The sequence below is a fragment of the Coturnix japonica genome, chromosome 11 (assembly GCF_001577835.2).
Source record: "Coturnix japonica isolate 7356 chromosome 11, Coturnix japonica 2.1, whole genome shotgun sequence".
Taxonomy (NCBI): Eukaryota; Metazoa; Chordata; class Aves; order Galliformes; family Phasianidae; genus Coturnix; species Coturnix japonica.
Genome location: NC_029526.1, coordinates 175,631 through 199,193, shown reverse-complemented (window position 1 = coordinate 199,193; position 23,563 = coordinate 175,631). Strand labels below are relative to the sequence as shown.

General features: G+C 39.8%; 1 protein-coding gene across 2 annotated transcripts; it reads left to right on the top strand.

Moving 5' to 3' along the window:
* The first annotated feature begins 477 nt into the window (after nt 1-477).
* On the top strand, nt 478-23,341 carry MBTPS1 (membrane bound transcription factor peptidase, site 1). Of its 2 annotated transcripts, XM_015873560.2 has the most exons (23): nt 478-582; nt 1,510-1,999; nt 3,324-3,581; nt 3,969-4,172; nt 4,540-4,650; nt 4,922-5,031; nt 5,422-5,538; nt 6,519-6,586; nt 7,347-7,449; nt 8,208-8,359; nt 9,291-9,452; nt 10,056-10,200; nt 11,184-11,372; nt 11,785-11,957; nt 12,683-12,798; nt 13,827-13,983; nt 14,826-14,950; nt 16,270-16,347; nt 18,431-18,571; nt 20,234-20,365; nt 20,850-20,976; nt 21,671-21,801; nt 22,579-23,341. In XM_015873560.2, the coding sequence occupies exons 2-23, from the start codon at nt 1,813-1,815 to the stop codon at nt 22,773-22,775; spliced, it is 3,183 nt and encodes a 1,060-aa protein (XP_015729046.1). In that variant the 5' UTR covers nt 478-582; nt 1,510-1,812; the 3' UTR covers nt 22,776-23,341. The 2 variants fall into 2 exon arrangements, with proteins under 2 accessions (XP_015729046.1, XP_015729047.1); XM_015873561.2 differs by lacking the exon at nt 18,431-18,571.
* Nucleotides 23,342-23,563: the final 222 nt, after the last annotated feature.

Genomic DNA, 23,563 nt, shown 5'->3' with positions numbered 1-23,563 from the left:
TGGCATCACACTGCTTGTATCTCGTGTAGAGTCTGACTTTCACAGCTGTCCTTTCTTTGAACATATTTGCTGCCTAGGACAAGATGTATCTTCAGATTCAGAACATTCTTTCTGTATTTTATATCATCATTAGAACTGCACTTTAACAACCCGCACTAATGGCAGTGACCACTGCTGAAATGCACCACCCACCCCTCCCTGTGCTACAGCCGCTGTTGGGCTGCCATACAAATTCAGCAAACATTAGTGAATGTCAGTGCCGTTTTTTTCACATAGAGGAATTCAGTTGCATCCCTGTGCCTCAGCTGTGTTTCTATGCCCTTCTGCGGCCGTCTGTCACATGGCAACAACGTGTAATGGGATACTGGTGGGAAGATGCCCCCTCTCTTGCCATACAGACAGCATCTGCCCCTGGTGTTGCGGGACAACATCTTACAGGACGTGACATTACTTTTGGAGCACTCCCCGCACTCAGCACTGCGCATGCGCCCGTCCCTCGTGCAGCGCCGGGAATCTCGCGAGAGCGCTGTGGTAAACATTGCACAAAATGGCGGCGGCGGGGCTGGGTACCGTTGCGGCATGGTGAGCGCGGCGGGCGGGGGAGCGGGTGGGATGGCGGAGCTGGGGCCGCTTCGTGTCCTGTGAGGCGATCACAGCCCCGGTGGCGGTAGGGACTTGCGGTGTGGCCGCCCGTGCCGGGCACTGCGGCTCTCGGGAGTGCTGGGCAGTGCTGTGGGACAGGAAGGTTCTTCTCCCCTCGTCTTCTCACGGGCTTCCACTGTCTGTTCCTGGCTCAGCGATAGTATTACATCGTAGTGTTTCTTGAAATCCACCCTGGAACAGAACGTGAAGAAGCTGCTCCTATATGTGAAAAGGATTTTCCACGTTGTTTTACATTTGCAAACCCTGCCCGTGTTTTCTCAGGTGCCCGTGTTGTGGTAACCACGTTCCTGCTCAGGAGAACCTGAAAGCCTCCTTTAATAACAAGAATCTATTTCAAGCTTAGGAACTAAACATTTGCTTCCTGTGGTGGTATTTCTTGTCCTTGGCAGCCACAGAAATAGAGGTTCAGCCTGATTCTCCTTGTGTCAAATTACATTCCAGAGCATTATCATCATAATCTGTGTTGCTGAGTAGAGAAAAACAACCCACCACCATACTTTTTGAAGTACCCACAGACACTTCCTATAATGCTTCATTTTGCTTCCATTTTTTTCCTTGCAATGGGCCTTACATGTCAGTTCGTTGTTTTTACTCTGCTTACATGAAGGGCAGTAGAATTAAGTTGTTGCTGTTACCTGCTCTATTACCAGGTTAATAGCTGGGTATCTCACCTGGCGTGAACCAGGAAGAAACTCAAGTGTTCTAGGAAAGTTACTAAATGAAACATGAACAGCTTTTTCTTTGTCATTTCTAATGCTAACTGCTGAAGGAATCTGTCTTTTGTGCTTTTTCAGGCTATGTGTTTACATAAACATGGATCTAACTATTTGCAGTGTTGCCTTGCAGGTCAGCTTGCAAACAACTTTACTAATTCTAGGGAGTTAACTTTGCTCTCTGAAATGGAGTACAGGACTCAGCTGCCATATCATGAGTGACCGAATCATTTAATACAAAATGGAGAAGAAACGTAGAAAGAAATGAGCCTGTTTATTAGGCTTTACCTCAAAAGACAATGAAATCTGTATTTGCTTCGGGCACAGCTCAAAGAATATCCAATTGAACGGCACAGTGAAATCAGCATTTACTGAAAGAGAAATGAACTAGCTTATAAAGAAGAAAAGTGTGAATTGAATATATGGAATTCTTGGAATGAAACCATTTTCTTCTGTGACCATGAAGTTTGCAAACATCTGGTTTGTTCTGGTTGTTATTTTACTCTGTGGCAAAAAACACTTCAGTACCAGACTAGGGAATTCCTCTCATGAGGCTCACATATGTCCTGGATGTTCTCGCCTGACTTTGCATGTGGAGTTCACTTCAACAGTCGTGGAGCATGGTAATAGTCGAGCATTTAACAATATAAATCTGTGTGATGTTCAAGTTAATGTTAATGATGATGTTAATGTTAATGAATTGCAGTGTTTGTGCAATGGTAACATTCAGAGGCACAGGTAGAGCTTTAAAATTATCTGCATTCAGATTGAGAAAGAATTTTACGAAGGTTCATGTTTTAACTGGACAGGGGATTTGAAGAACAAGAAAAGGAGGGGGGGGGGGGGCTATAAGTAGTATGTTAAATGTGAAAATAGAGCATGGAGGTTCAGCCAGCATGGTTGCTCAGGTGTGTTTTCATAGCTTTTTGTTTTGACCCACTAAGAGAAGTGAGAAAGGCAAGGGGAAGTATGTGTGGTTTTGGTTTTTTTCTGTGAAAAATGTTTGCAAGTGATAATATGTTTGTGGACAAGTAGCAACGTCAGTGCAGAGGGAGCAGATGAAAGGTAAACTAAGGCTGGAATCACTCCTGAAATAGCCAAGGATAACTGTAGGGAGGAGCAAATAAAATAGGTGCTGAACTGGATGTGGTCTGCAATGCTGAACAGAACCAGCCACCAAAGTGTAAAAGGAAAGACAGATACCATTGTATAGAGTGCAGTCTGTATTGGTGTAGCAGCTGTGTGTGTGGGATAAGCATAACGTAGGTGTGGTGTATGGATGGCTATGCGTTGTAGTGGAATGGTGAACAATCAGCACTTATCATTTGTAGTTCTTACAGAATGCACAGATGACGTTTTTGATAACATCTCTGCTGTGTTTGAAACTGTAGTTTCACGTAACAAACTAACTAATTTGACTCTATTGGAAGTGTTTGGTTTGTCATGGTATAGATAATAGGTCTGTTCCCATAATGGAGCTGTGTGTGTGCCTGAGCATTTGCACACAATGTCAATAATGGCATCTTGTCCATGACCTAGCACAGGGCTTGTTGAAGTGGTTGTGGCAGTGCGTCTGCAATCCACCCACAAGTTACTAACCCAGGTAATCGAGGACCAGACTCTTGGGACCAGCTTTGTTCTATGTGCATATCAAAGTTGGTGTCAGTAATTTCCCTAGAACTCAGTTCATTGTTCCCTGTCCTGTGCTCACCCCTGTCATTTCACCTATCCATGCTATTACAATTCTGCTTTCATAAGCACTTCATTGTGCAAAAACTTTATGTAGTACAGAAATAAATTTCAGTCCTGTAAAGCAAAAAACAAAAAAAGTGCCTCAATTGTGATTATTTATTTTGGATAAAGAAAAAGAAATATTCAGTAACTTTGAGTGCATGACTAAGCTGATTTAATAAACATCAGTTCTGATAAACTGTACTCTTGTTCCAGAGTATATTGTGGCTTTTAATGGATACTTCACAGCTAAGGCTAGAAGTAAGTTTATTTCAAGCGCACTAAAAAGCAGTGGCATTGAGAACTGGAGGATTGTACCTCGCAACAACCCAGCCAGCGACTATCCGAGTGATTTTGAAGTGATTCAGATCAATGAGAAACAGAAGGATGGCGTACTGACACTGGAAGATCATCCGAACATCAAGCGAGTAACACCTCAGCGGAAGGTCTTCCGATCACTCAAATATTCAGACTGTAAGTAATTTTATGTGTTTGCATGAGATTTGGAAAATTTAAGACTAGCTTAGCATTACACAAATGAAAAGTGCCCTTCAGTTTTTCTTTAGTAAGTCTATTCCTTTGCCTTTGAAATTATCAAGGTCTTGCTGTACCTTTCTAAAAGCATTGTGATGCATCCATATACAGTGTAATAGTCGGTTAACAGAGTTTATTGGCCACTGTAATAGGAAAAATTGAAGTTTTCACTATTATTGAAGGCATTAATACATCTGGAAAAAATGGTTACTTGTCTAAAATCCATGCTGTAACAGTTGTGATGTGGATGCTTACGTAAACAGAAAATCTTTTGTGTTTTTCCTCATACTTTTGTTTTTTTTCTTCCTTAATCCTAATTCTACATAGCTGATTCTTTGTTGCACTGCAATGAAACCAGATGGACTCAGAAATGGCAGTCGTCTCGTCCCTTGAGAAGGGCAAGTCTTTCTCTGGGTTCTGGCTTCTGGCATGCAACAGGTAGACATTCAAGCAGGCGGTTGTTGAGAGCTATCCCTCGCCAAGTTGCTCAGACTCTGCAGGCAGATGTCCTCTGGCAGATGGGTTACACAGGTATTCTGTTGTTTGTTGGCTTGCAGTTACCTCTGAGAAACAAGTGCAGCATAAGGAAAAATTACTTGGCTTGCATGTATTAATCTCATTGGATGACAGTTCCATAAATGTTGGGCAGTATTTTGTTTTGAGGTGCACTGTTCCAGAGCGCTTTTTGTGTGTGCATGTGCATACTGTTCTTAAGAGGAAGTAGTTCTGTTTGGAATTGTTGATTGATTTCTGAAATGGAGCAGGAAGTTTGCCTTACAGCCACAAGTTAATAAATCTGCAAAGTGTGTAGTACATTAAACATAAAGGTTTTCATTCATTTGGCTGAACACGTTAGTTATGAAGGTGAATCAGGAAAATCAATCCTTTATTGTCATAGGTGCTGGTGTAAGAGTAGCAGTGTTTGACACTGGACTGAGCGAGAAACATCCACATTTCAAAAATGTGAAGGAGAGAACAAACTGGACTAATGAGAGAACCTTGGATGATGGTGAGTTACTGTGTACTGTTGGTGAGAGAATTCCTGACAGTGCTGTTTCATACTGTCAAGATTCAAAAAAACCTTTTATTTTCTGCAGCATGTTTGTGTTTGTTTTTCATGTGTCAGCTGTAACTTGACCACATGTTTTCACAGGTATTATTAATTTAATTTATTGCAGTCTATTACATTTTATTATAGTTGTTGATTAACAATAAAAATGAGTAAAAATGAAATGGTTTGGCTTCTAACATCTCATTTTGTTACCTTCTGTCTGTGATAGGTTTAGGCCATGGAACTTTTGTAGCAGGTGTGATAGCCAGCATGAGAGAATGCCAGGGGTTTGCTCCAAATGCAGAACTGCACATTTTTAGAGTGTTCACCAATAACCAGGTAGCTGTTCTAAAGGTGTTGTAATGTATATCTTTCCAGATAAATACTATTTTAATCCTTTTCTTGGGAGATGTCATGAGTGCTTGTAAATGTTGATATATTTTCTTTTATCTGTGCAATATGTGTAGTGTTTTCTCTATTTAAAAGGTTACTCCAAATTTCTTAGAGTTTCCAAATCTGGTGTATTCTTCAGAAATTATGTTTGTGGAAGTCTCATCTGTATAAGTGTTAAAACAGTCTCATAAATATACTGAGCTCTGTGAATAGTAGTAGAGCAGTGTTCGTTTTGTGCTTTATTTCTGTGATGGTTCACGTCTCTCTCTCTGAAGGCTGTTCTGTAATGGAATTGCTGAATTTTCCAGTGATAGTTTTTACTTCTTTCTTATGTAGGTCTCATATACATCTTGGTTTCTGGATGCCTTTAATTATGCAATTCTAAAGAAGATAGATGTTTTGAATCTAAGTATTGGTGGACCAGACTTCATGGATCATCCATTTGTTGACAAGGTTGGTTCGAGGAAGGGAAAGATCCCATAGTTGTGTTGTTGTATCCCTGGACTTGCAGAGCTGCTTGTTTACCACTGCTTCTGATAAGGTCTGATTCTGCAGTCAGTCCTGAGGAGTTTCATGTGCATGAGAGAAATTTTGTACAGATACATAGTCTTTTAGGTAAATTTTTAGGGAGTTGGTAAAAAAGAAATGAGCACAAACTCCAAAGTATTCACAGAGCTGCAGAAACATGCCCTTTTACAAAATGCTGCACGTACAGCCTGCAGGCATGACTGACAAGCAGGCAACTAACTGGAGTCTTAGTGGAAGAAGCTTCACTGAAATCCAGCCCTGCTTTTTCAAATCTTTGTATAATTAATTTGTCTCATGCTAAAAATGAAAGCAGCAGCAGATTGTTAAGAATGAATAAGTAAAAAGTACGGGTGGTTGATTCAGCTTTGTAATTAGAGGTTTGTTTCAGGTTAAGATGGAATTAGGTGTTTATCATTGTGTCATGGTTCCCAGAATTGCTGATATGTACTTAAAAATCAGTGAGTGAATTACATTAAAAGGACAGAATCTTTCTCTGAAAATGGTAATAAAGGGTGCCTAAAAAGTTCCTTTTTTTTTTTTTTAAATGAAAATCTGCGTTGAAATTTGATTTGACAGTGACTTCAGTACTCACCCCTGAGTAATTTTTGGAGGGGATTATTTCATTTTTGCTTCTGGAGTGTTTTCTTACAGGCAGTTTTTCATTTGATGCAACGTGAGTCAGTACAGTTAGCAGGGAAGCTTTTAAGGCCACTATTGATCACATAATCTTAAGAATTGTTGGCATGTAGTACTGAATATACCAGTGAGAGGTATTTATTTTGTAAGTCTCAGTAAGAAAGAGAAATAGAAATCAGTTGCTTACATCATGTCCCATGGAGTTTGTGTTTGTTCTCAGAGTCCCTTCTTTGGCAGCAGAATGTTATTTAAAATGTTATTTTTTGCAGGTATGGGAACTGACAGCTAACAACGTGATCATGGTCTCTGCTATTGGCAACGATGGCCCGTTGTATGGGTAAGTTTCAGAGATCACCTTAAAGGAAAGCAAGTGTGATGTTTAATGTTTTTGAAAGTAGTTGTGCTTGGGCTGCAGGGTATTTTCTTCTTTTTACTGTAATGTATTCATAGAAAGTGACCTAAGTTAGACATCCTCCTCTGTCTCATCATTTGCCTTAGAATACTTTTTTGAATGACTATTTTTTCTTCATAGGTGACTATTTTTTCTTCAGACAGTGAAAAGTTAGGAAAGGAGGTCTTCAAGACCAGGTTGGACAGGGCTCTGGGCAACCTGATCTAGTAAAGGTGTATGTTTGGTGGCCCTGCCAGGCAGGGGGGTTGGAACTACATGATCCTTGAGGTCCCTTCCAACCCTGGTCATTCTGTGATTCTGTGACAGGACTTTGACTGATACTGCTGCACTAGTATAAGCAGACATCTTTGTATAAACATAAGGCTTAAAGAATACGGAATGCTAAAGCCAGAATGCTTTGCGTTGTATTTCTAAAATAAATGCCTAAAATCAGATTTTGTTGTGTCTGGAAGAAAAGTGGTTTGGTAGTGTAAGTTCTTGGGTTACTAAGTGCTTCAAAAGTTTTTTTTAGTCATGAACCATAACAGTATCAGACAGGACCAAAATTAGCTTCTGTGCAGGTTAGAAAGAATAACTGACAAAAATGTGATGACAGTGTTTTTGTTTTCAGTATAAATTTATGGCTTTAATGGTGGTCTTAATTTTTTTAATTATTGTTGTCTTGATAACTCCCAACTTGTTGTAGGACTCTGAATAACCCTGCTGACCAGATGGATGTGATTGGAGTAGGTGGCATTGACTTTGAAGATAATATAGCTCGCTTTTCATCTAGGGGAATGACCACTTGGGTAAGATAGTTGACCAGCAGCCAACCACTGTTGTATAAAGATTTTAAAAAGGGAGGCTTTTTCAGAGAGATAATATCAAGCAGCTGATGTCTGTGGGGTAAACAGTGATAAAAATTTTCATGGGATATCAGAATTACGAGAAATAGATGAAAGGCCTGAAGCAAGAAGCTTAATACTCATCATTTATCATTAAAGTTGCCAACTTTTGGCATTCTTCTTACATTTGTAAAATGCCAAGTATCATTTGAATTACAATGTCCTGTGTGGGAAGATCTCTCTGCTCTTGTCCTTTGTTCAATAGAAAACTCTTAGCCTTTCCAGATGGTATATGTAATGCTGTGCATATTTGATATCCTTTCTGTTTGTAGTTGACTGTTGAACTGAGGTGCGTGTACTGCACACGTGATTTCATATGTGATTGCATTGTGATCTTGATTGACGTCTCTGATATATCTTTCTCCTTTGTGCTGCTTCTCATTAGCCAGTAGCAGAGGGATTATTGTTTTGTTAGTAGTTTCATGCTTAACTAATATGGTGGAGTGTTTGTTGACATACCTTTCCTGGGTCACCATGCTGAGGAGTTGCTGTAAATGGTTAGAGTCCTTCTTTAGGTGTTACTTGATATTCTGTGATGCTGAACCCTATCTGATTTAGTGATAATTTTATTTCTGAATTATTTGCATTAGTTTAAATACTTAAATGAAACAGCCAGTGTTCTTTATGTATCAGGACATGGATTCATCCATTTTCTTTCACAGGAGCTGCCTGGAGGTTATGGTAGGGTGAAGCCTGATATTGTTACCTATGGCTCTGGAGTGAGAGGTTCTGGTATGAAAGGTGGATGCCGCTCTCTTTCGGGGACAAGTGTAGCATCTCCTGTAGTGGCGGGTGCTGTCACATTGTTAGTAAGGTAAGCCTTTAGTAACAGCCCCTTAGAAGATACAGATGCAGGAGGGCTATAAGAAACTCTTAAGAGGATCCACCAAATGAAAATATATTGCATTTATGTGTAGGAAAACAAACTCAAGGGATGGAATTGGTGTTCTTGTACCCAAGACTAATGTCTCTGACTGGCTCTAACTTTCCTGGAAAAAACCTGAGGACTGTTTTGAATAGTTAGGTATTTGAAAATACAGTTAAGGAGAACAGTTTTACAAAGTAATTTTGTTAAATATTTTATGATATTTAGTTGCTTTTGTTTTTTGTGTTGCAAAAGAGCAGCTATTCAAAGTAGGTACCTGTAGCTGATAGCCATCTGAATACCTGTTTTGCAGTATGTAGGGCTTTTATGGTTATTACCCAGTTGCATAACTCACCTACTGCACACAGAAGAGTTTGAAAGGAAGGTAGGAATTACAAGTTTCTGCTTTGTGTTTGTCACTGTTGCTACTTAAGGATAAGAAATTATATCTCTGTCAAAACTCCAAGTAATCATATTCCTATGTAAAATTGTGCAGTTTTCATTGGACAGCAAAGCTATCCGCCCCACCTCACATGAGCTACACAACAGAAAATCACAGCATTCTATAAGGTCTTGGATTTTAGAATCTTTCACTTAACATATATAAGTATTGTCTCGGTAGTGAGAACTGGTCATGGAGCACTCTATAAGGAGAAAAATTGATACAACATTGGTTTTCAAGAGAAGTGTCGTAATATTGTCACTCGTGTTCCCATCTTAAACTGTTGCAGGGAGATATCAAGTAGATGTTGTACGCTGCAACCTAATTCTTATTTGCATTTTCTTCAAATGAAACAGAGCCTTAAAGCAAAACGTAAACTGGACTAGCTAGAAACTAGAATGAAGGCCACATTAAGTGACCCACTGTTTCTCATTTCAGCACAGTTCAGAAGCGTGAAATGGTGAATCCAGCAAGTATGAAGCAGGCACTTATTGCATCAGCACGTAGACTTCCCGGAGTCAACATGTTTGAACAAGGACATGGCAAGTTGGATCTTCTGAGAGCTTATCAGATCCTCAACAGCTATAAACCACAGGCCAGGTTAATTTTAATCCTTAATTAATCAACAGTACACTACAGTCTGCTGTATTTCTTTAAGAGAGCAGATGATGTGCATCTGATACAGTTGAGCAGTCTGTGCTTATGGAACAAAGGGAACTTGTATAGATCTTACATAATCAGGAAGCATGAATTTTGACAGTAGAGGCTATGAAAAATCACTGTATTTTCTACCCATGTTAAAGCAGTGTAGGGGCTTGAAGTCTCGGGGCTAAATTTACTTTTCTTTCTAGGCTCAGTTTAACTCTCTGGTGTTATTCATAATGCAACCTAGAATGAAGTGAAACAGTAGCTACATCTTAGTTTTCCAGAAGAATGTTTCACTGTGCTGAGAAGCTCCTTTTGCTTTGTAAGAAAAACAAAACAAAACCAAAAAACCCCAACACTCTCAAATTTTTAAAAAAAGGGGAAGAGAAGATTTTGGGACACATTTGAGAAGCGAGATGAGTACTTGATAGAGTAGGTGTGACTGGTATGTTTTATCAGTAATGTTTTCATACATCAGTTTTATGTAGTGGCTTGTATTTCTACTTGTTGTTTGTTCTTTTCTTTTGTTAAATTTTATCTCCTCTGTCCTTCCTGTAGTTTGAGTCCAAGCTATATTGACTTGACGGAGTGTCCCTACATGTGGCCTTATTGTTCTCAGCCCATATATTATGGAGGCATGCCAACAATTGTTAATGTTACTATTCTTAATGGTATGGGAGTCACTGGGAGAATTATAGACAAGGTAAGACAAAATATTCTTCCAAAACCTGACTGTGTTCCTAAAAGCTTCTTAGAAAGGACTACTTCAGCTAATAAATTTGATAGAATATACAAGCATTCATACTTGTGAGAACAGCAGATGCAGAACATTTGGTTTTAAAGGACACACACGGATTTGTCCCCATGAGCAATCTGCAGGTTTTCCAGCAATGCACTGGTTTCAAGGGTGTGTAGTGTTTTGTCTTCGTAAAAACAATTTTGACTGACTTAGATTTCTTTAAATTCTCTGCTAGCATTTAAGATCTTCTGTATCTTTTGTGTGACCATAAGAATTCACTGAAAAGGATCTTGATGTTACAAATTATGACAATTGACTTGGGTCAAAATGACCTGAAGGTGTTGACTTCTCAAGGCCTGCTGCAAAATCTGTTGCTTTTTGCCAGTAATGTTGAATTTGTTGATTGACTAGGGAGAATTTAGGATTTTTTAAGGGTAAACATAAGACAGATGCATGAACTTGGAAAGTATCCTATCCCAAGACTCTTGCCAGTGTAAATGAGCTTAATTTCAGCATCTTACTGTGAATCCTAAGGTCTGTTTTAGATTTAAACTTGCACTTAAGGGTATCAGAGGTCTTATAAATATCTGATGGTAATGCTTAGACACAGCCAATGTAATCAGCCTGAGTCTCTTACACCTATAGCAATTTTTGTTATAGAAAGGAAATTTCATGTCTTCGCCAGCATTTTTATTGTACAGAACCCTAAAATGTTAAACTGTGTTCATGTAGTGTGCTTTTCATATATCTTCCTCGAGTCTTTTCTCTGGGAGGTCTACACTCTGGATCGTTAAGGCTGTCATGACTGGGTTGATTTACTGTCACAACATGTATCTTCTGGGCTCTATGTACGTTTTGAAATTAGGCATAATCTTCAGGAGAATAAGATTTGATGATTCTGACTGCAAATACTGTTTTACCAACTTTTGGTCCTCTTCCTTTCACAGCCAGACTGGCAACCCTATCTCCCACAAAATGGGGATAACATTGAAGTGGCTTTCTCCTATTCCCCTGTGTTATGGCCTTGGTCCGGATACTTGGCAATTTCAATCTCTGTAGCAAAGAAAGCAGCATCTTGGGAAGGCATTGCTCAAGGTCACGTTATGATCACAGTATCATCTCCTGCAGAAAATAAAGTTAGTACTGCTTTTTTTTTGGGGGGTGGGGTGGGATGGGAGGTTGGTTAGGGATGAGGGTGGTGGTTTTAATTAAAACACCTTCACAACAAACCCTTATTTGTACAGTGCATCTCTGGTGAAGCATAAGTTAGATAGTGGTCAAAGCACTGAAAAGTACAAATAATAATCCTTATAACTGAGTAGCATATTTAAAGTATTTTATGTTCTGAGTGGAAATAAAAGCAGTTGAGCATGTAGAAAACGTAGTAAGGTGATTTAAGGCAGAAGTAATCTCTTGTTCTACTTAGTTGGTGGTATTGATGAGTAAAAATACAGGAGATACCTCTGTTTTTCCAGTCTCTTACAATCCACAGTTGGTGAATGTTTCTGTAGGGGAAAATAATTTCAAAGTGTTTTTTCTGTCCTTCAGTCAAAGAATGGTGCAGAGCAGACTTCGACGGTGAAGCTGCCAATAAAAGTGAAGATTATTCCTACTCCACCTCGTAGTAAGAGAGTCCTTTGGGATCAATATCATAATCTCCGTTATCCACCAGGATACTTCCCTAGGGATAATTTGAGGATGAAGAATGATCCACTAGATTGGTATTTATCTCAGGTTCTATTAAATCAGTATTTTTTGTTTACATGTTAATGATATGTAATAATGTTACTGAGTGCCAGAGAGCACCTTATTCCATGAGACCTTATTCAGTGTGACGTGGAATTTTCTAATAAATCCATGATCAATTCTTAGCTCCTATTTTTCTTTCTGCAATTTTTTGTTTGTTTTGTTTTGTTATTGCTCTCTGTGGTTTTGATTCATTTAAAATGAAAAGCTTTTTAAACATTTGGGATGCAGGGATTTTTAGCTCTCATGGTGTAATTTTTTTCCTTTATGCCCTGATTTCTGTCAGGGAGTTGAGAGGAACACTTAATTAGCCACTTTGGCTCCCTCCACCTTATAGTTAATGCTGTTCTTACAGCCTGTTCAGCAAGGAGGAGGTCCTGTGAAAGATATATGATTTTAATGCAGCAGTGTTTCTGCATGATGTGGTACAAACGTACAGAACTGTGCTCTTTATGGGACATTCTCAGTTTCTAACTTTGACTGTGCTACTACCTCTGTAGCACTTTGAACCAATGTTATTTAAGAAAAAAATTGCAAGAGGTGATGGTGCTTGGGAAACCACAGGTTATCCCTTGAACAAAAAATAAATAATCCTTTTAGAAGAGGGCCTAGGAAATAATCTGCAAATAGAGGATTTAAATTAGGTTTTTACATGCCAAATTTGAATATCTTCAACAGTTTTCTTCTGTCTTTTCCTAAGGAATGGTGACCATATCCACACAAACTTCAGGGACATGTATCAGCACCTAAGAAGCATGGGTTACTTTGTTGAGGTTCTTGGTTCCCCATTTACGTGTTTTGATGCAAGTCAGTATGGTAAGCATGTGCTATTTATATGCTGATATTAATTAGTATAAGGTGTTGCTGCGCAGGCTTACTTGGGAGTCTGGTGAATTAGTACAGTTGTCTGTCGTTATCTTGAAAAAATGAGGAGAGAAGCCCCTCATTTTTTATTTATTTTTTGTTTGTTTGCAGTTCTGCAGAGGCAGAACTGTATTTTCCTGAAGAAAATTTTGCATAGTCAAAGAATTGTAGATTCAAATTGAGAATGTCTGTTCTGTTTTTTGGAGATGAGTGCTTTCTGAGAAGTGTAAGTAAGTAGAGGTTAAGGAGGGAACTCCAAGGAAGGAAGAGAACAGAAATGCACATGGAGGTGGAATAAATGTGTTAAATGAAATGAAGAAAAAACTGGAATAGAAGACTTCTAATCACAACTCTGGTAAACCTTCAGTAGAAGCAGCAGGGAGCAAATAATTTAAGTCAGAAATGTTCTTATATGTTTATAAACAGAATTACTTCAGAGTTGTACTTCCATGGGAATATGTTTAGTGAGGCAGGGAAATTTCTTCCAGTCTTATAAACCATGCAAAATGAGGCTTTTGAATTAGAATAGGTAGCAGAACATTCTCTGTGATCCTGGTCTTTGGCACCACTGAACATGAATGAGTTTGTCTTTAGACTGCAGTTAGTATACAGTGACTCTGTAGTTAAGGTGGCAATGAGCAGCAGAGATTATCCAAGTCCAGCCCTTCTGCACTCTGGCTTCTTACAGAATGGCTTGGAAGGGACCTTAAAGATCAACTTGTTCCAGCCTCTATCATCCAGATCCTTAACCAGCTAAGATTTACATTATCCCTGAGAATGGAAATTCCACCACCTCTCTGGGCAGTCAGAAAGTGAAGAAGTAAAATGGCTTGATATTTAGGAGTAATCTACTTGTTTGATTGTTAGTTCTTTTCAGTCATGCAGAAAAAGTGCAGAACATTCATTTATGTTAACTTTTGCATGGGTTGCAGTAATAGTAATCACATTAGCATGAACACCGTTTTTGCTTTTATCTGCAGGGACTTTACTGATGGTGGACAGTGAGGAAGAGTATTTTCCTGAAGAGATCACCAAGCTGAGAAGGGATGTTGATAATGGACTTTCACTTATCGTGTTCAGTGACTGGTACAACACATCTGTAATGAGAAAAGTTAAGTTTTATGATGAAAACACAAGGTATGCATTTCTTTCATTTCTATGGGAAATAAAATGTCATGGAATTGCTATTTTGTGGATGTACTGTCCTAAAAATTCTGTGTGATAATTGTATTTAATCACCTGCAATGCTTCTCATGCTGCCTCTAAGAAGAAGAACCTCAAGAGTAACATCAACCTTTAGCTGCAAAGCTGAAGGAGAATACCTATCTACTTTATCGTTATTGTGAACCACTCACTTGGTAATGTAATCTTTTGAAGCCCAGGAAAGTATTTTCATTAGGAAGAAGTAAGAGATTGGAGACTAGCAAAGGAAAATGGATATGTTTCCACTTTGGAGAACAGAATAAAAGGCAAATGCGGCTTACATACTATATTACTGGACTGTGCACCCAATACTGGAAATACTCCAGTATATTATATAGAGGGAAATAAACTAATATCAGCAGTGGTGAAAAAGACCCTCGTAACTATTACAGTTGCCACATGTTCCATGGTAAGTTTGAAAGCTATGTTCTGCAGCTTGGGAGCAAGTAATGCTTTGCTTCATTAGAAATACTAGAAGCAAGAGACACAACTGATTTTTGCTTCATCATTATCGAATAGATAAGCTAAGACTGATTTTTATTTTTTTTCCTGGCAAATTTATGTAGGAAACTGTAATGTACTGAGAACTTTGCACCATTTTATTACTTTTGTTCAGAAGCATAGGTGTCAGAGAGGGACAGCTGCTTGTGTGCTCAAGTAGTTAAATGAGGCTTTGAGATTTAGTTCATTATTTAAGGAACTTGGAAAAAAATCCGTGTAGGTGACTTTTTGTAACACAAGCTATATACTTAAAAACTCTATTACCCTCTCTATAGACAGTGGTGGATGCCTGATACTGGAGGTGCAAATATACCAGCTCTAAATGATCTGCTTTCTGTCTGGAATATGGCCTTCAGCGATGGGCTGTATGAAGGCGATTTTACCATGGCAAGTCATGAAAGTGAGTACTGGAGTCATTGTCGGTGCAGCCTGTGGGCAGTAGCTTGTTTAGAGAATAGTTTCTGTGAGGATCACCTTGAATAAGAGTCAGGGGGACTGCTCTGAGAGTGAGCAAAAAGATTTTAATAAGCATGCTTAAATGATTACTTCCTATACTGATTCATTTTCATATGAGATAGTAAATGTTCTGAGTTCATAAAATCATACAATGGCCTGGGTTAAAAAGGACCACAATGTTGATCTAGTTTCAACACCCCTGCTGTGTGCAGGATCACCAGCCACCAGACCAGACCAGGCTGCCCATAGCCACATCCAGCCTGGCCTTGAAATGCCTCCAGGGATGGGGCATCCACAGCTTCCTTGGGAAACCTAAACCTTCCCTGTCTCAGTTTAAAACCATTCCCCCTTGTCCTATCACTGTCTACCCTCATAAACAGTCGTTCCCCCTCCTATTTGTACGCTCCCTTAAATACAAGAAGGCCACAGTGAGGTCTCCCCAGAGCCTTCTCTTTTCCAAGCTAAATAAGCCCAGTTCCCTCAACCTTTCTTCATGGTTGAATTCCAAGTGCAGTTCATTGAATAGTATTCTTGGAGTATTGTCTGTAAGTGTCTGTAGTATAAACTGTAGTTGCCAGAATAAGGCCTTCAGTTTAGTAAAGGTTTTAGTTTTGTGGTTAAGTGAAAATTTGAAATTGTGGAGGAGGAAGATCAGTGGGGAGACCTTCCTTGGAATAAACCTTGGAATTTAGATGTGTCTCAGCAGCCTGAGATGCTTTATAAATTCCTGTTCTTGTCATCTTTTGAATTGCAGTAGCCTGAGGTTATTATGTCTTACTGTTTTCAAGTTCTCAGGGCACAGGCTCATGACCTGGTTGTTTTCAGCCTTGTTAGGTCTATCCAGTCTTCTTTTTTTTTTCTGACCAAGTCACCTGATGTTTTCATGTTTTATTTCTAATTCTCTGTCTTCTGATCAGTTCATTGGAATGTGTATGTGGACAGAGAAGGCACCAGAACTGAGGGCTCTGTGCACTCTCCAGTATTGACTAAAGGAGATGGGTTCTCCCTATAAGTAGCGTGAACTACTGTATATCTTTTTGTGGTTGGTAAAGCTTTTCAGTTTAAAAGTGTCCTAAACAGAAAGGTTTGAAAGCAAGGTGAACCTGTGCTTAGGAATGCCTTATCTGTGGATACATGTACAAAGTGCACAAATCCACAGATTTCCTGGGAGTTTTTTTCTATGCCTGTTTTGACAGCTGACTGAGTTACGGTGGGAAGGTTGTCAGTTTTAGTCTGTAAATGTAATTTTGTGTTGTCTTCCAGTGAATTATGCATCAGGATGCAGTATCGCGAAGTTTCCAGAGGATGGCATTGTAATTGCGCAGACTTTTAAGGATCAAGGTATGCATTTCTTTCTCTTTTCTCTGTGTTTTAAGTTTTGTAACTTTGCTTTTTTGTTGAAAGCAAAGTTATAAAATCTAAAGGTGTAAGAACTATGGAGAGAAAAATGCATTGAAAGCAAGCATAGGGCTGGACTGAGAATGTGTTGAAGGAGGGCTGGAGTACATCTTCCACAGAGACAGGCTGGGGGAGCTAGGGTTGTTCAACCTGGACAAGACAGGGTTCTGGGAGGACCTCATTGCAGTCTTCCAGTACTTGAAGGGAACTTGTAAACAGGAGAGGGGCTGACTTTTTGCATGGTGTGACCAGGAGGAATGGCTTTAAACTAAATGATGGGAAGTTTAGGTTAGATGTTGGGAAGAATTTTTTTACTAAGGGGATGTCAAGCTGCCTCATAGAAGATGTGGGTGCCCCATCTCTAGAGATGCACGGGGCCAGGCTGGATGAGGATCTGAGCAACCTGAGCTGGTGGGAGGCACTGTGCCTCAGCAGGGACTTAGAACTGGATGGGCTTGAAGGTCCCTTCCAATCCAAGTCATTCTATGATTTTATTATAGGTGTTTTTTCATTATGTCTATTGGATATCTAACAGGAAGCTGCAATATAACAGCATATATTTTTTACGTAGTTTTGTTTTTATACAGTGCAGCAATATCCAAATGTACATATGCTGTCTTTTATTGTATTTGCTATATGTAAACACATCATGTGTGTTGTTTGTGTCTTCATGAGGAAAGGAATGTTCCTTGTCTGTGTTTCTCACAAACTGTAAATGATATTGAGCTCTGTCCATACACAGAATTATTGTAATCATTCCCTAATTTGGTGTGAATATTTAGGTAGCTGTGATGATCTAAAGGTAGAGGTAAGGAGGATTTTGTTAGACAAAGTATCTCTTACTGGTATCTCCTAAGGGAAACATTTTAGGCACATAGGAAGGCTGTACTTTCAGACTGGAGGAGTATGTTTTCTGTTCTTATCCTTTCTCTTTAGTTTTACTGTACCATCTTATTTATGAGGTAGTAATTCAGACTTGTAACAGCAGCAGGCAATGTAAAAATATATATATATATATATATTTTAATGGCTAATGGAGACATTTTCTGGAACAGTGAGGAACTCAGTCGTGAATTTTTTTGAGAGCAGACAATGTGTGAAGTGCTGTATGGTGATGACTTGGTTATCTTAGTATGAGAGAAAAAGAGAGACAGTGTGTTTGACAGATAGCCTGCTGGACCTGCTTTCTCTGTTGAATCCTTTTCATTCTGGCTCATGAAACAAAAGAGCTCTGTGTTTTGGTTCTGCTCTCTGAAGACAGTGTAAAAAGTAAAGGCAACCGAAATACTTAGCATTTGAAGCTGGTCATCTTATTTTGGGTTTTGAAGTGAGTGTTAAAGATGGGAAGCCTTAATATGTATCCTTACTAGACCATACTTTTCTTTGTTCATAAATTGAAAGGAGAACAGACAAGGGAAAGCAGTACTGCAGAGTTGCTGAAATGCAAGCCTGGAAGGCTTTAAGACAGGCTTCCTCTGAATTGCTTCTGTAAAAAAGTCAGAGCCCTTGTCTCACAGCTGCTGTTAACAGACAGGTGTCATAGTTCATGGAATGTCTCTTTTCTCATTTTTGTTGCATAGTAGATTTTCTTGTAGCAGTAGATAGACATGACAGCAAATCAGCAGAGAGCAGTATGCATTGTGATGGCTGATTTTTAAGATGCTGCATGTACCTTCTGTAGAAGAGCTAAAACAACATAAAGGGTTTTTTAAGGCAGATAGCTTTGGTTTAAAACTTATTCATGAAAATATTAGGATTTTTTTTATTCAAGAACATTGAAGATAATCCATGATGAGAGGGTTTTTTTTTAAGTTCTGCATAGAAGGAAGAAAACATTGCTGTCAGCGAAGAGCTTCATAATGGGGGTCTTGGAGCAGCTTCATTTCTATTGTAAAACAGCTTTTTTAAAAAACACTTTTAATAAATGTGTGACATGAAGAGTGGCATGACGGCATTTGTAAATTTGCAGTGTAGACGAGCTGATGTTGCTTCTCAGGCCATGAAATTTGTGTGTGCTTTGCTTTAGGTCTTGAAGTTTTAAAACAGGAGACTGCTGTAATTGAAAATGTTCCTATTCTGGGACTTTACCAAGTTCCTTCCGAAGGTGGTGGCAGGATCGTTCTGTACGGTGACTCTAATTGCTTAGATGACAGCCATCGACAGAAAGGTGTGTATGCTTCCACATGCAGGAAGAAATATTTTTCTTAAGCAGGCAAACGTCCTATGGTTTAGTAACAGCAAACACACAGCTCACAAACTCTTTTTTTGGGGAATCTCTGGACAATTCCCGCTTGGTTATTAATCTTGTTTCTGTAGAACTGCGGAAAATGGTGTAAGTTGCAGCTGGAATAAAAGAATGCTGCATGTTAAACAGATTTTTGATGAGTGGGAGCAATTACCCCAATACACCTCTGACCTGTTTTTCCACTGCAGATGACTTAGATGTTGATTTTAATGTTTTCTGTTTGGTTGGTTGGTTTTGTATTGTTGTTTTTTGTTTTTCCCCTTCTTTGCAGTGATTTTCTTTCCAGGAGCTGTAAACATGTGCTTGAAGTTGTGAAGAGACCATTAGAAGATCTCTTCGCTTTTTGCCCTGATGCATTTCAGGATGTTACATAGCATTATGGATTTTGTTTTGCAGTTTCTCATCCCTCTGCAGTGTTCCCTTCTGTATCACCATAGCAGTGCCTTCTCTGCATGCTGTAGTTTATTGAGAGCATTTAGCCTAAGTGAAGATGTGTAGCTTTTGTACAGAATGGTGCTTTGTGACTTTCCTAGTGCTGTTAAATTCAGTGTGACCTGTGATACAGGAAGAAGGGGAAAGCTCTCAAATCCTTCAAAGTTGGCCTTTAAGTTGTGAACCAGCGAAGTCTCCTGTAGAGACATCGGTTGCTGTAACTGAAATAAATTCCTTGCATTTGTGAATATAAATCCTTAAAATCTGATTGACCTCTTTAACAATCAAAGAGGGGAAGGGTTTGTGAAGATTATGAAGATTATGAAGATTAATTCCTGTTCCCAAGCAAGTGTTCCCTGAGAGGAGAGGTTGTGAGAAAAGTTGTTTGTGATCAGTGGAGTAGGTGATAGGATGTCATTCCACTTCTGAAATGGAAATTTCAGGCAATTGTGATGTTAACCAGGTGGAGTGCTTGTGCAGCAGGCCTGGCTCTCCATGGAACACAGTGTTATTTCAGGAGAAAATGCAGTTGAAATGCAAAGGCAAACCATGATGAAGTATATTGTGATGCTGGTTCCCAGACTGGTCTATCCCATAGCTGCTCTTTGTTGCTAGAAACTTTCCCTTTTCTTTTTTAGTTCATTTTTTTCATATTAAGCTTGAGAAAGCAAAGGAATCGTAACTTTCTACTGAAAATTCTACCTACTTCTTAATTATCTTTGCAAGGTGTTATTTTATCCTCTTAAAGGGTTCCTTCTCCTTTTCTCTCATAGAAATGATAATGAATGATAAGGAGAAGCTCTCAGCTCCCTGTGTTTCCACACTGGAAAACCCCCTAATTTTTTCAGGGACTTGGATGGCCTCGCCCAAACTAGAATTCCTGTACTGGAAACCTTCCACTTTATGACCTATCCCCCAAAAATCCTGATTTGGTACACAAGAAGATAATTTTAAGAGTGAACAGATTATTTTTATATGGAGGAGGAGTGGCTGAAAGTTGCATCTTGCTGAAGTCAGAACGTCAGAAGGAGAATAACAAGAATGAGAAATTACTTGTGCTTCTAAATGTTACAATACACTACTTAACAGTAAGATGAGCCATTTGAAGTGTAACTTAATGTATGTTTTGTTTTGGGTCTATGAAACCCACAGATTGCTTTTGGCTCCTGGATTCCCTCCTGCAGTACACTTCCTATGGTGTAATGCCTCCAAGTGTCAGCCATTCTGAAAACCGACAGCGACCGCCATCAGGAGAGGGCTATGCTCTCCCGGAGCGGATGGAAGGTGAGAACCTTATCTATGAGCAGAGTCTGCAACTGATGGGATGTCTGAGTGGAATTTAGAAATACCCAGGCAGGCTCTTGACAACAAGGTTAGCTTGTTATGAGCTCTGATGTTTTTCTAGAAGAAAGCACATACAAGCCTTAGGGATCTGTAATGATGCTGTCGTGGTTTGACTAAAGAAAATGTTCTGCTCATATGAGTGTTTTCAGTGCCTCCATTCTGCTAGGAGGTTTCTAGTTACTGGATATGGAGTGTGCATAAAATCTGGTCTCACATGCTGGCCAGCAAAACTTGGCTTACTGTAGGTACACAATCTTACTGTATTGTAAGGGACCTATAATTAGAATTAACAATTCTAACTCTGAGATTTATCTGTGAGTCATTACTGTAAAGAGCTCCTGATTTTACAGCAGCTCCATTTAGCTGGAGGCAAATGGTGGGAACTGTATTTCTGACACGGTCTGTTCTGTGCTGTGAATCGCAGGTAACCATCTCCATCGATACTCAAAGGTGCTAGAGGCTCACTTGGGAGACCCTAAACCCCGTTCCCTTCCTGCTTGTCCTCATCTCTCCTGGGCCAAAGCACAGCCTCTGAATGAAACTGCTCCCAGGTTAGTGTACATCTGTCTTAATGTTCTATAAGAAGTCTGGCTTCCAAGTTCAGCTTGAAAATTATTTGTTCCATCAGCAGATGGAAAGGACAGCTGGAATTCCTTTTCTAGAGAAAGACCAGATTGTAAAGAGGAAGTAGTGATTAACGCCACTTCAGTGAATAACTCTTACCTGATAGTTACACTGTATTCTGTGAAACAGAGATTTTAAAAATAGCTTCAAGTCAATGCCTTTTTATGATTGAGTGATTCCAATGTAACGTTCAAGGGCTTGCTTAAATCCATCATCAGCACATGCCTTTGAAATAGTTTTCTGAAACACTTCCTGGGACAGCTTGCCTAGCTGCCTTCTGGTGTATTATGGAGGTAAATGTCACTTGGTCACTTGGAGGTAAACACATCAGCACATAGCCCATACTTGTCTGCAGAGCTCCTGATGGCAATGTCTGCTAGTCTGCATGCAAGAGAGTTGCTAATAAATAGTTGTTGATATAATTGCATCCCTGTGACATCTGAGTGGAACTTGGGAGGCCTGTAAGCCGCAAAACCTAAAGAGCATATGGGATTATCACTCAGGTGCAAGTCAGTGAGTAGCTGGTTGGTTTCAGCTGACACTTTCAAAGCATGTTTCTGCAAAGTTCCTTGCATTACTGAAGTAAGTGGGCAGACATCTGTGTCTTTACATTTCTTGTAGCAACCTTTGGAAACATCAAAAGTTACTGTCTATCGACCTTGATAAAGTGGCTCTGCCCAGTTTTCGACAGAACCGACCCCAGGTGAGACCGCTGTCCCCTGGAGAAAGCGGAGCGTGGGACATTCCTGGAGGTATGTACTGAAAGGTTTGAAAGATAGGATTGTAGGTCAAGGGAAGACACGTTTCCTTTCAGTTGCGGAAAAAATGCAAATGCCAGTATGGTCATGTTGTATAAGACTGACTGATGAAGTCTGAGAGAAATATTTTTGCCTACGGATCGCTTACTTGAAAGGAGCCATGTGTGGCATACAGAGAGGACTACTTTGATGAGTGCTCTTTGGCCAACGCAGGTTTATTTTGGCAGTGGTTCTTGCCTTTGGGAGCTGTGACGATACCTCCTGCTGATGTGAATTTCTGGTGTGAGCATACAGCAGTAAAAGCAGAATCCAGAAGAATTTGTCTGGACAGTGCTTTGGGGACAGTGTTACACTAACAATGTAGAGCACTTGGAACAGCTCCTTACAGGCTTGGTGCTGCACATCCAGCTGGAAACCTCTTAATGTCTCACGCATGTTCTTTTCTCAGTCTGAGCTGCAAGTTGAAATGATGCCTTTAAAAAGGAAGGGTTGTGTAGCTTGTCCTTGCCGTGTGCCAGTGCAGTCTCCTGAGCAGCAGCAGCAGAATCACTTCTTTTATGGCATGATGAACAGAAGGTTCTTGTTGCAAGGGAAATCTGGGTTATGTTTTCATGTTCCCAAGTAGGTCAAGGTGGAAATGCCAGTGCTTTTCTGTGATGTTAGTTAACATCCTGTCTTATTTCTGCTAATCGGTCTGCAGTTGTTAATCTTCCTGTCTGAAATGTAATCTGATTGTAGCTCGTGTGCCCACAAACCTCTTTGCCTCTCTAGGTATAATGCCTGGACGGTACAACCAGGATGTAGGACAGACTATTCCAGTCTTTGCTTTTCTTGGTGCCATGGTGGTGCTGGCGTTCTTTGTGGTGCAGATCAACAAAGCGAAGAGCCGGCCAAAAAGGCGGAAACCACGAGTGAAGCGGCCGCAGCTCATGCAACAGGTTCATCCAGCAAAGACGCCTTCTGTGTGAAAGCTCTGGCTTGCCAAAGATGACCTCTGGTGATCATACTGGAGATACACATCCTGACATCATCTCACAGTCTTTGGACTCTGGAGAGAAAAAAAGGACCTCAACTGATCATATGTACATAAAACTGCAGCTTTAAGCAGCCGTACCCACCAAAGACTTGAATGCTGTTGAACTGGCTGCTTAGTCACTACGTAGCCCACGAGGGAGAAAATGGACCTTTTTTTGTAAGCTGACCAAACAAAATTTTATTTGTTTAGAGGCTATTTTCTATATTTATTGTTGGGGAGGGTGGGGGGAAAAGTCACTTTAAGGACCTCTGCTAAGGAAACACAAGTGCATTTTTTGGATAGGATGCAATTTTCTAGAATGGTTTAATGCTGAAGAGTGTAACTTACTTCATCAAAGGGAGGAGGGGGGCAGGAGAGACCAGTACAAATCAGTTTGACATAGTTCCGCAGTTTATTTTTATAAATCCAACTACTATGATGTTTTGTAATTCTTGGTCATGATTTCACCATTGTTGGTGAAGCAGATTTTCAATAAATACGTTATCTATATGAAGCTGAGACGGAGTGTTGCATGGCATTCATCCCTTCTCCCCCCGTGTCTTTGTCCTTAAAACAAATGTGCACCAGCGTGATGGGGATTTTGACAGTCTGAAACAAGGTTTATTCACACCTCTGATGGAGCTCAAAGGTAACGGCACAAAAGACATAGCACTTTTTCCATCAGAGACGGAGAGGAGGGCACCTGCACAGGCTCAGCAGTGGGTGAAGCTGCCAGCCCTG

Bases quoted from the DNA above. Each gene is read 5' to 3' on its own strand.
- MBTPS1 (XM_015873560.2), top strand. From the start codon at position 1,813: ATGAAACCATTTTCTTCTGTGACCATGAAGTTTGCAAACATCTGGTTT. The intron at 13,984-14,825 runs GTATGCATTTCT...CCCTCTCTATAG, and splicing joins TTTTATGATGAAAACACAAG to ACAGTGGTGGATGCCTGATA. The intron at 21,802-22,578 runs GTATGTACTGAA...TTGCCTCTCTAG, and splicing joins AGCGTGGGACATTCCTGGAG to GTATAATGCCTGGACGGTAC.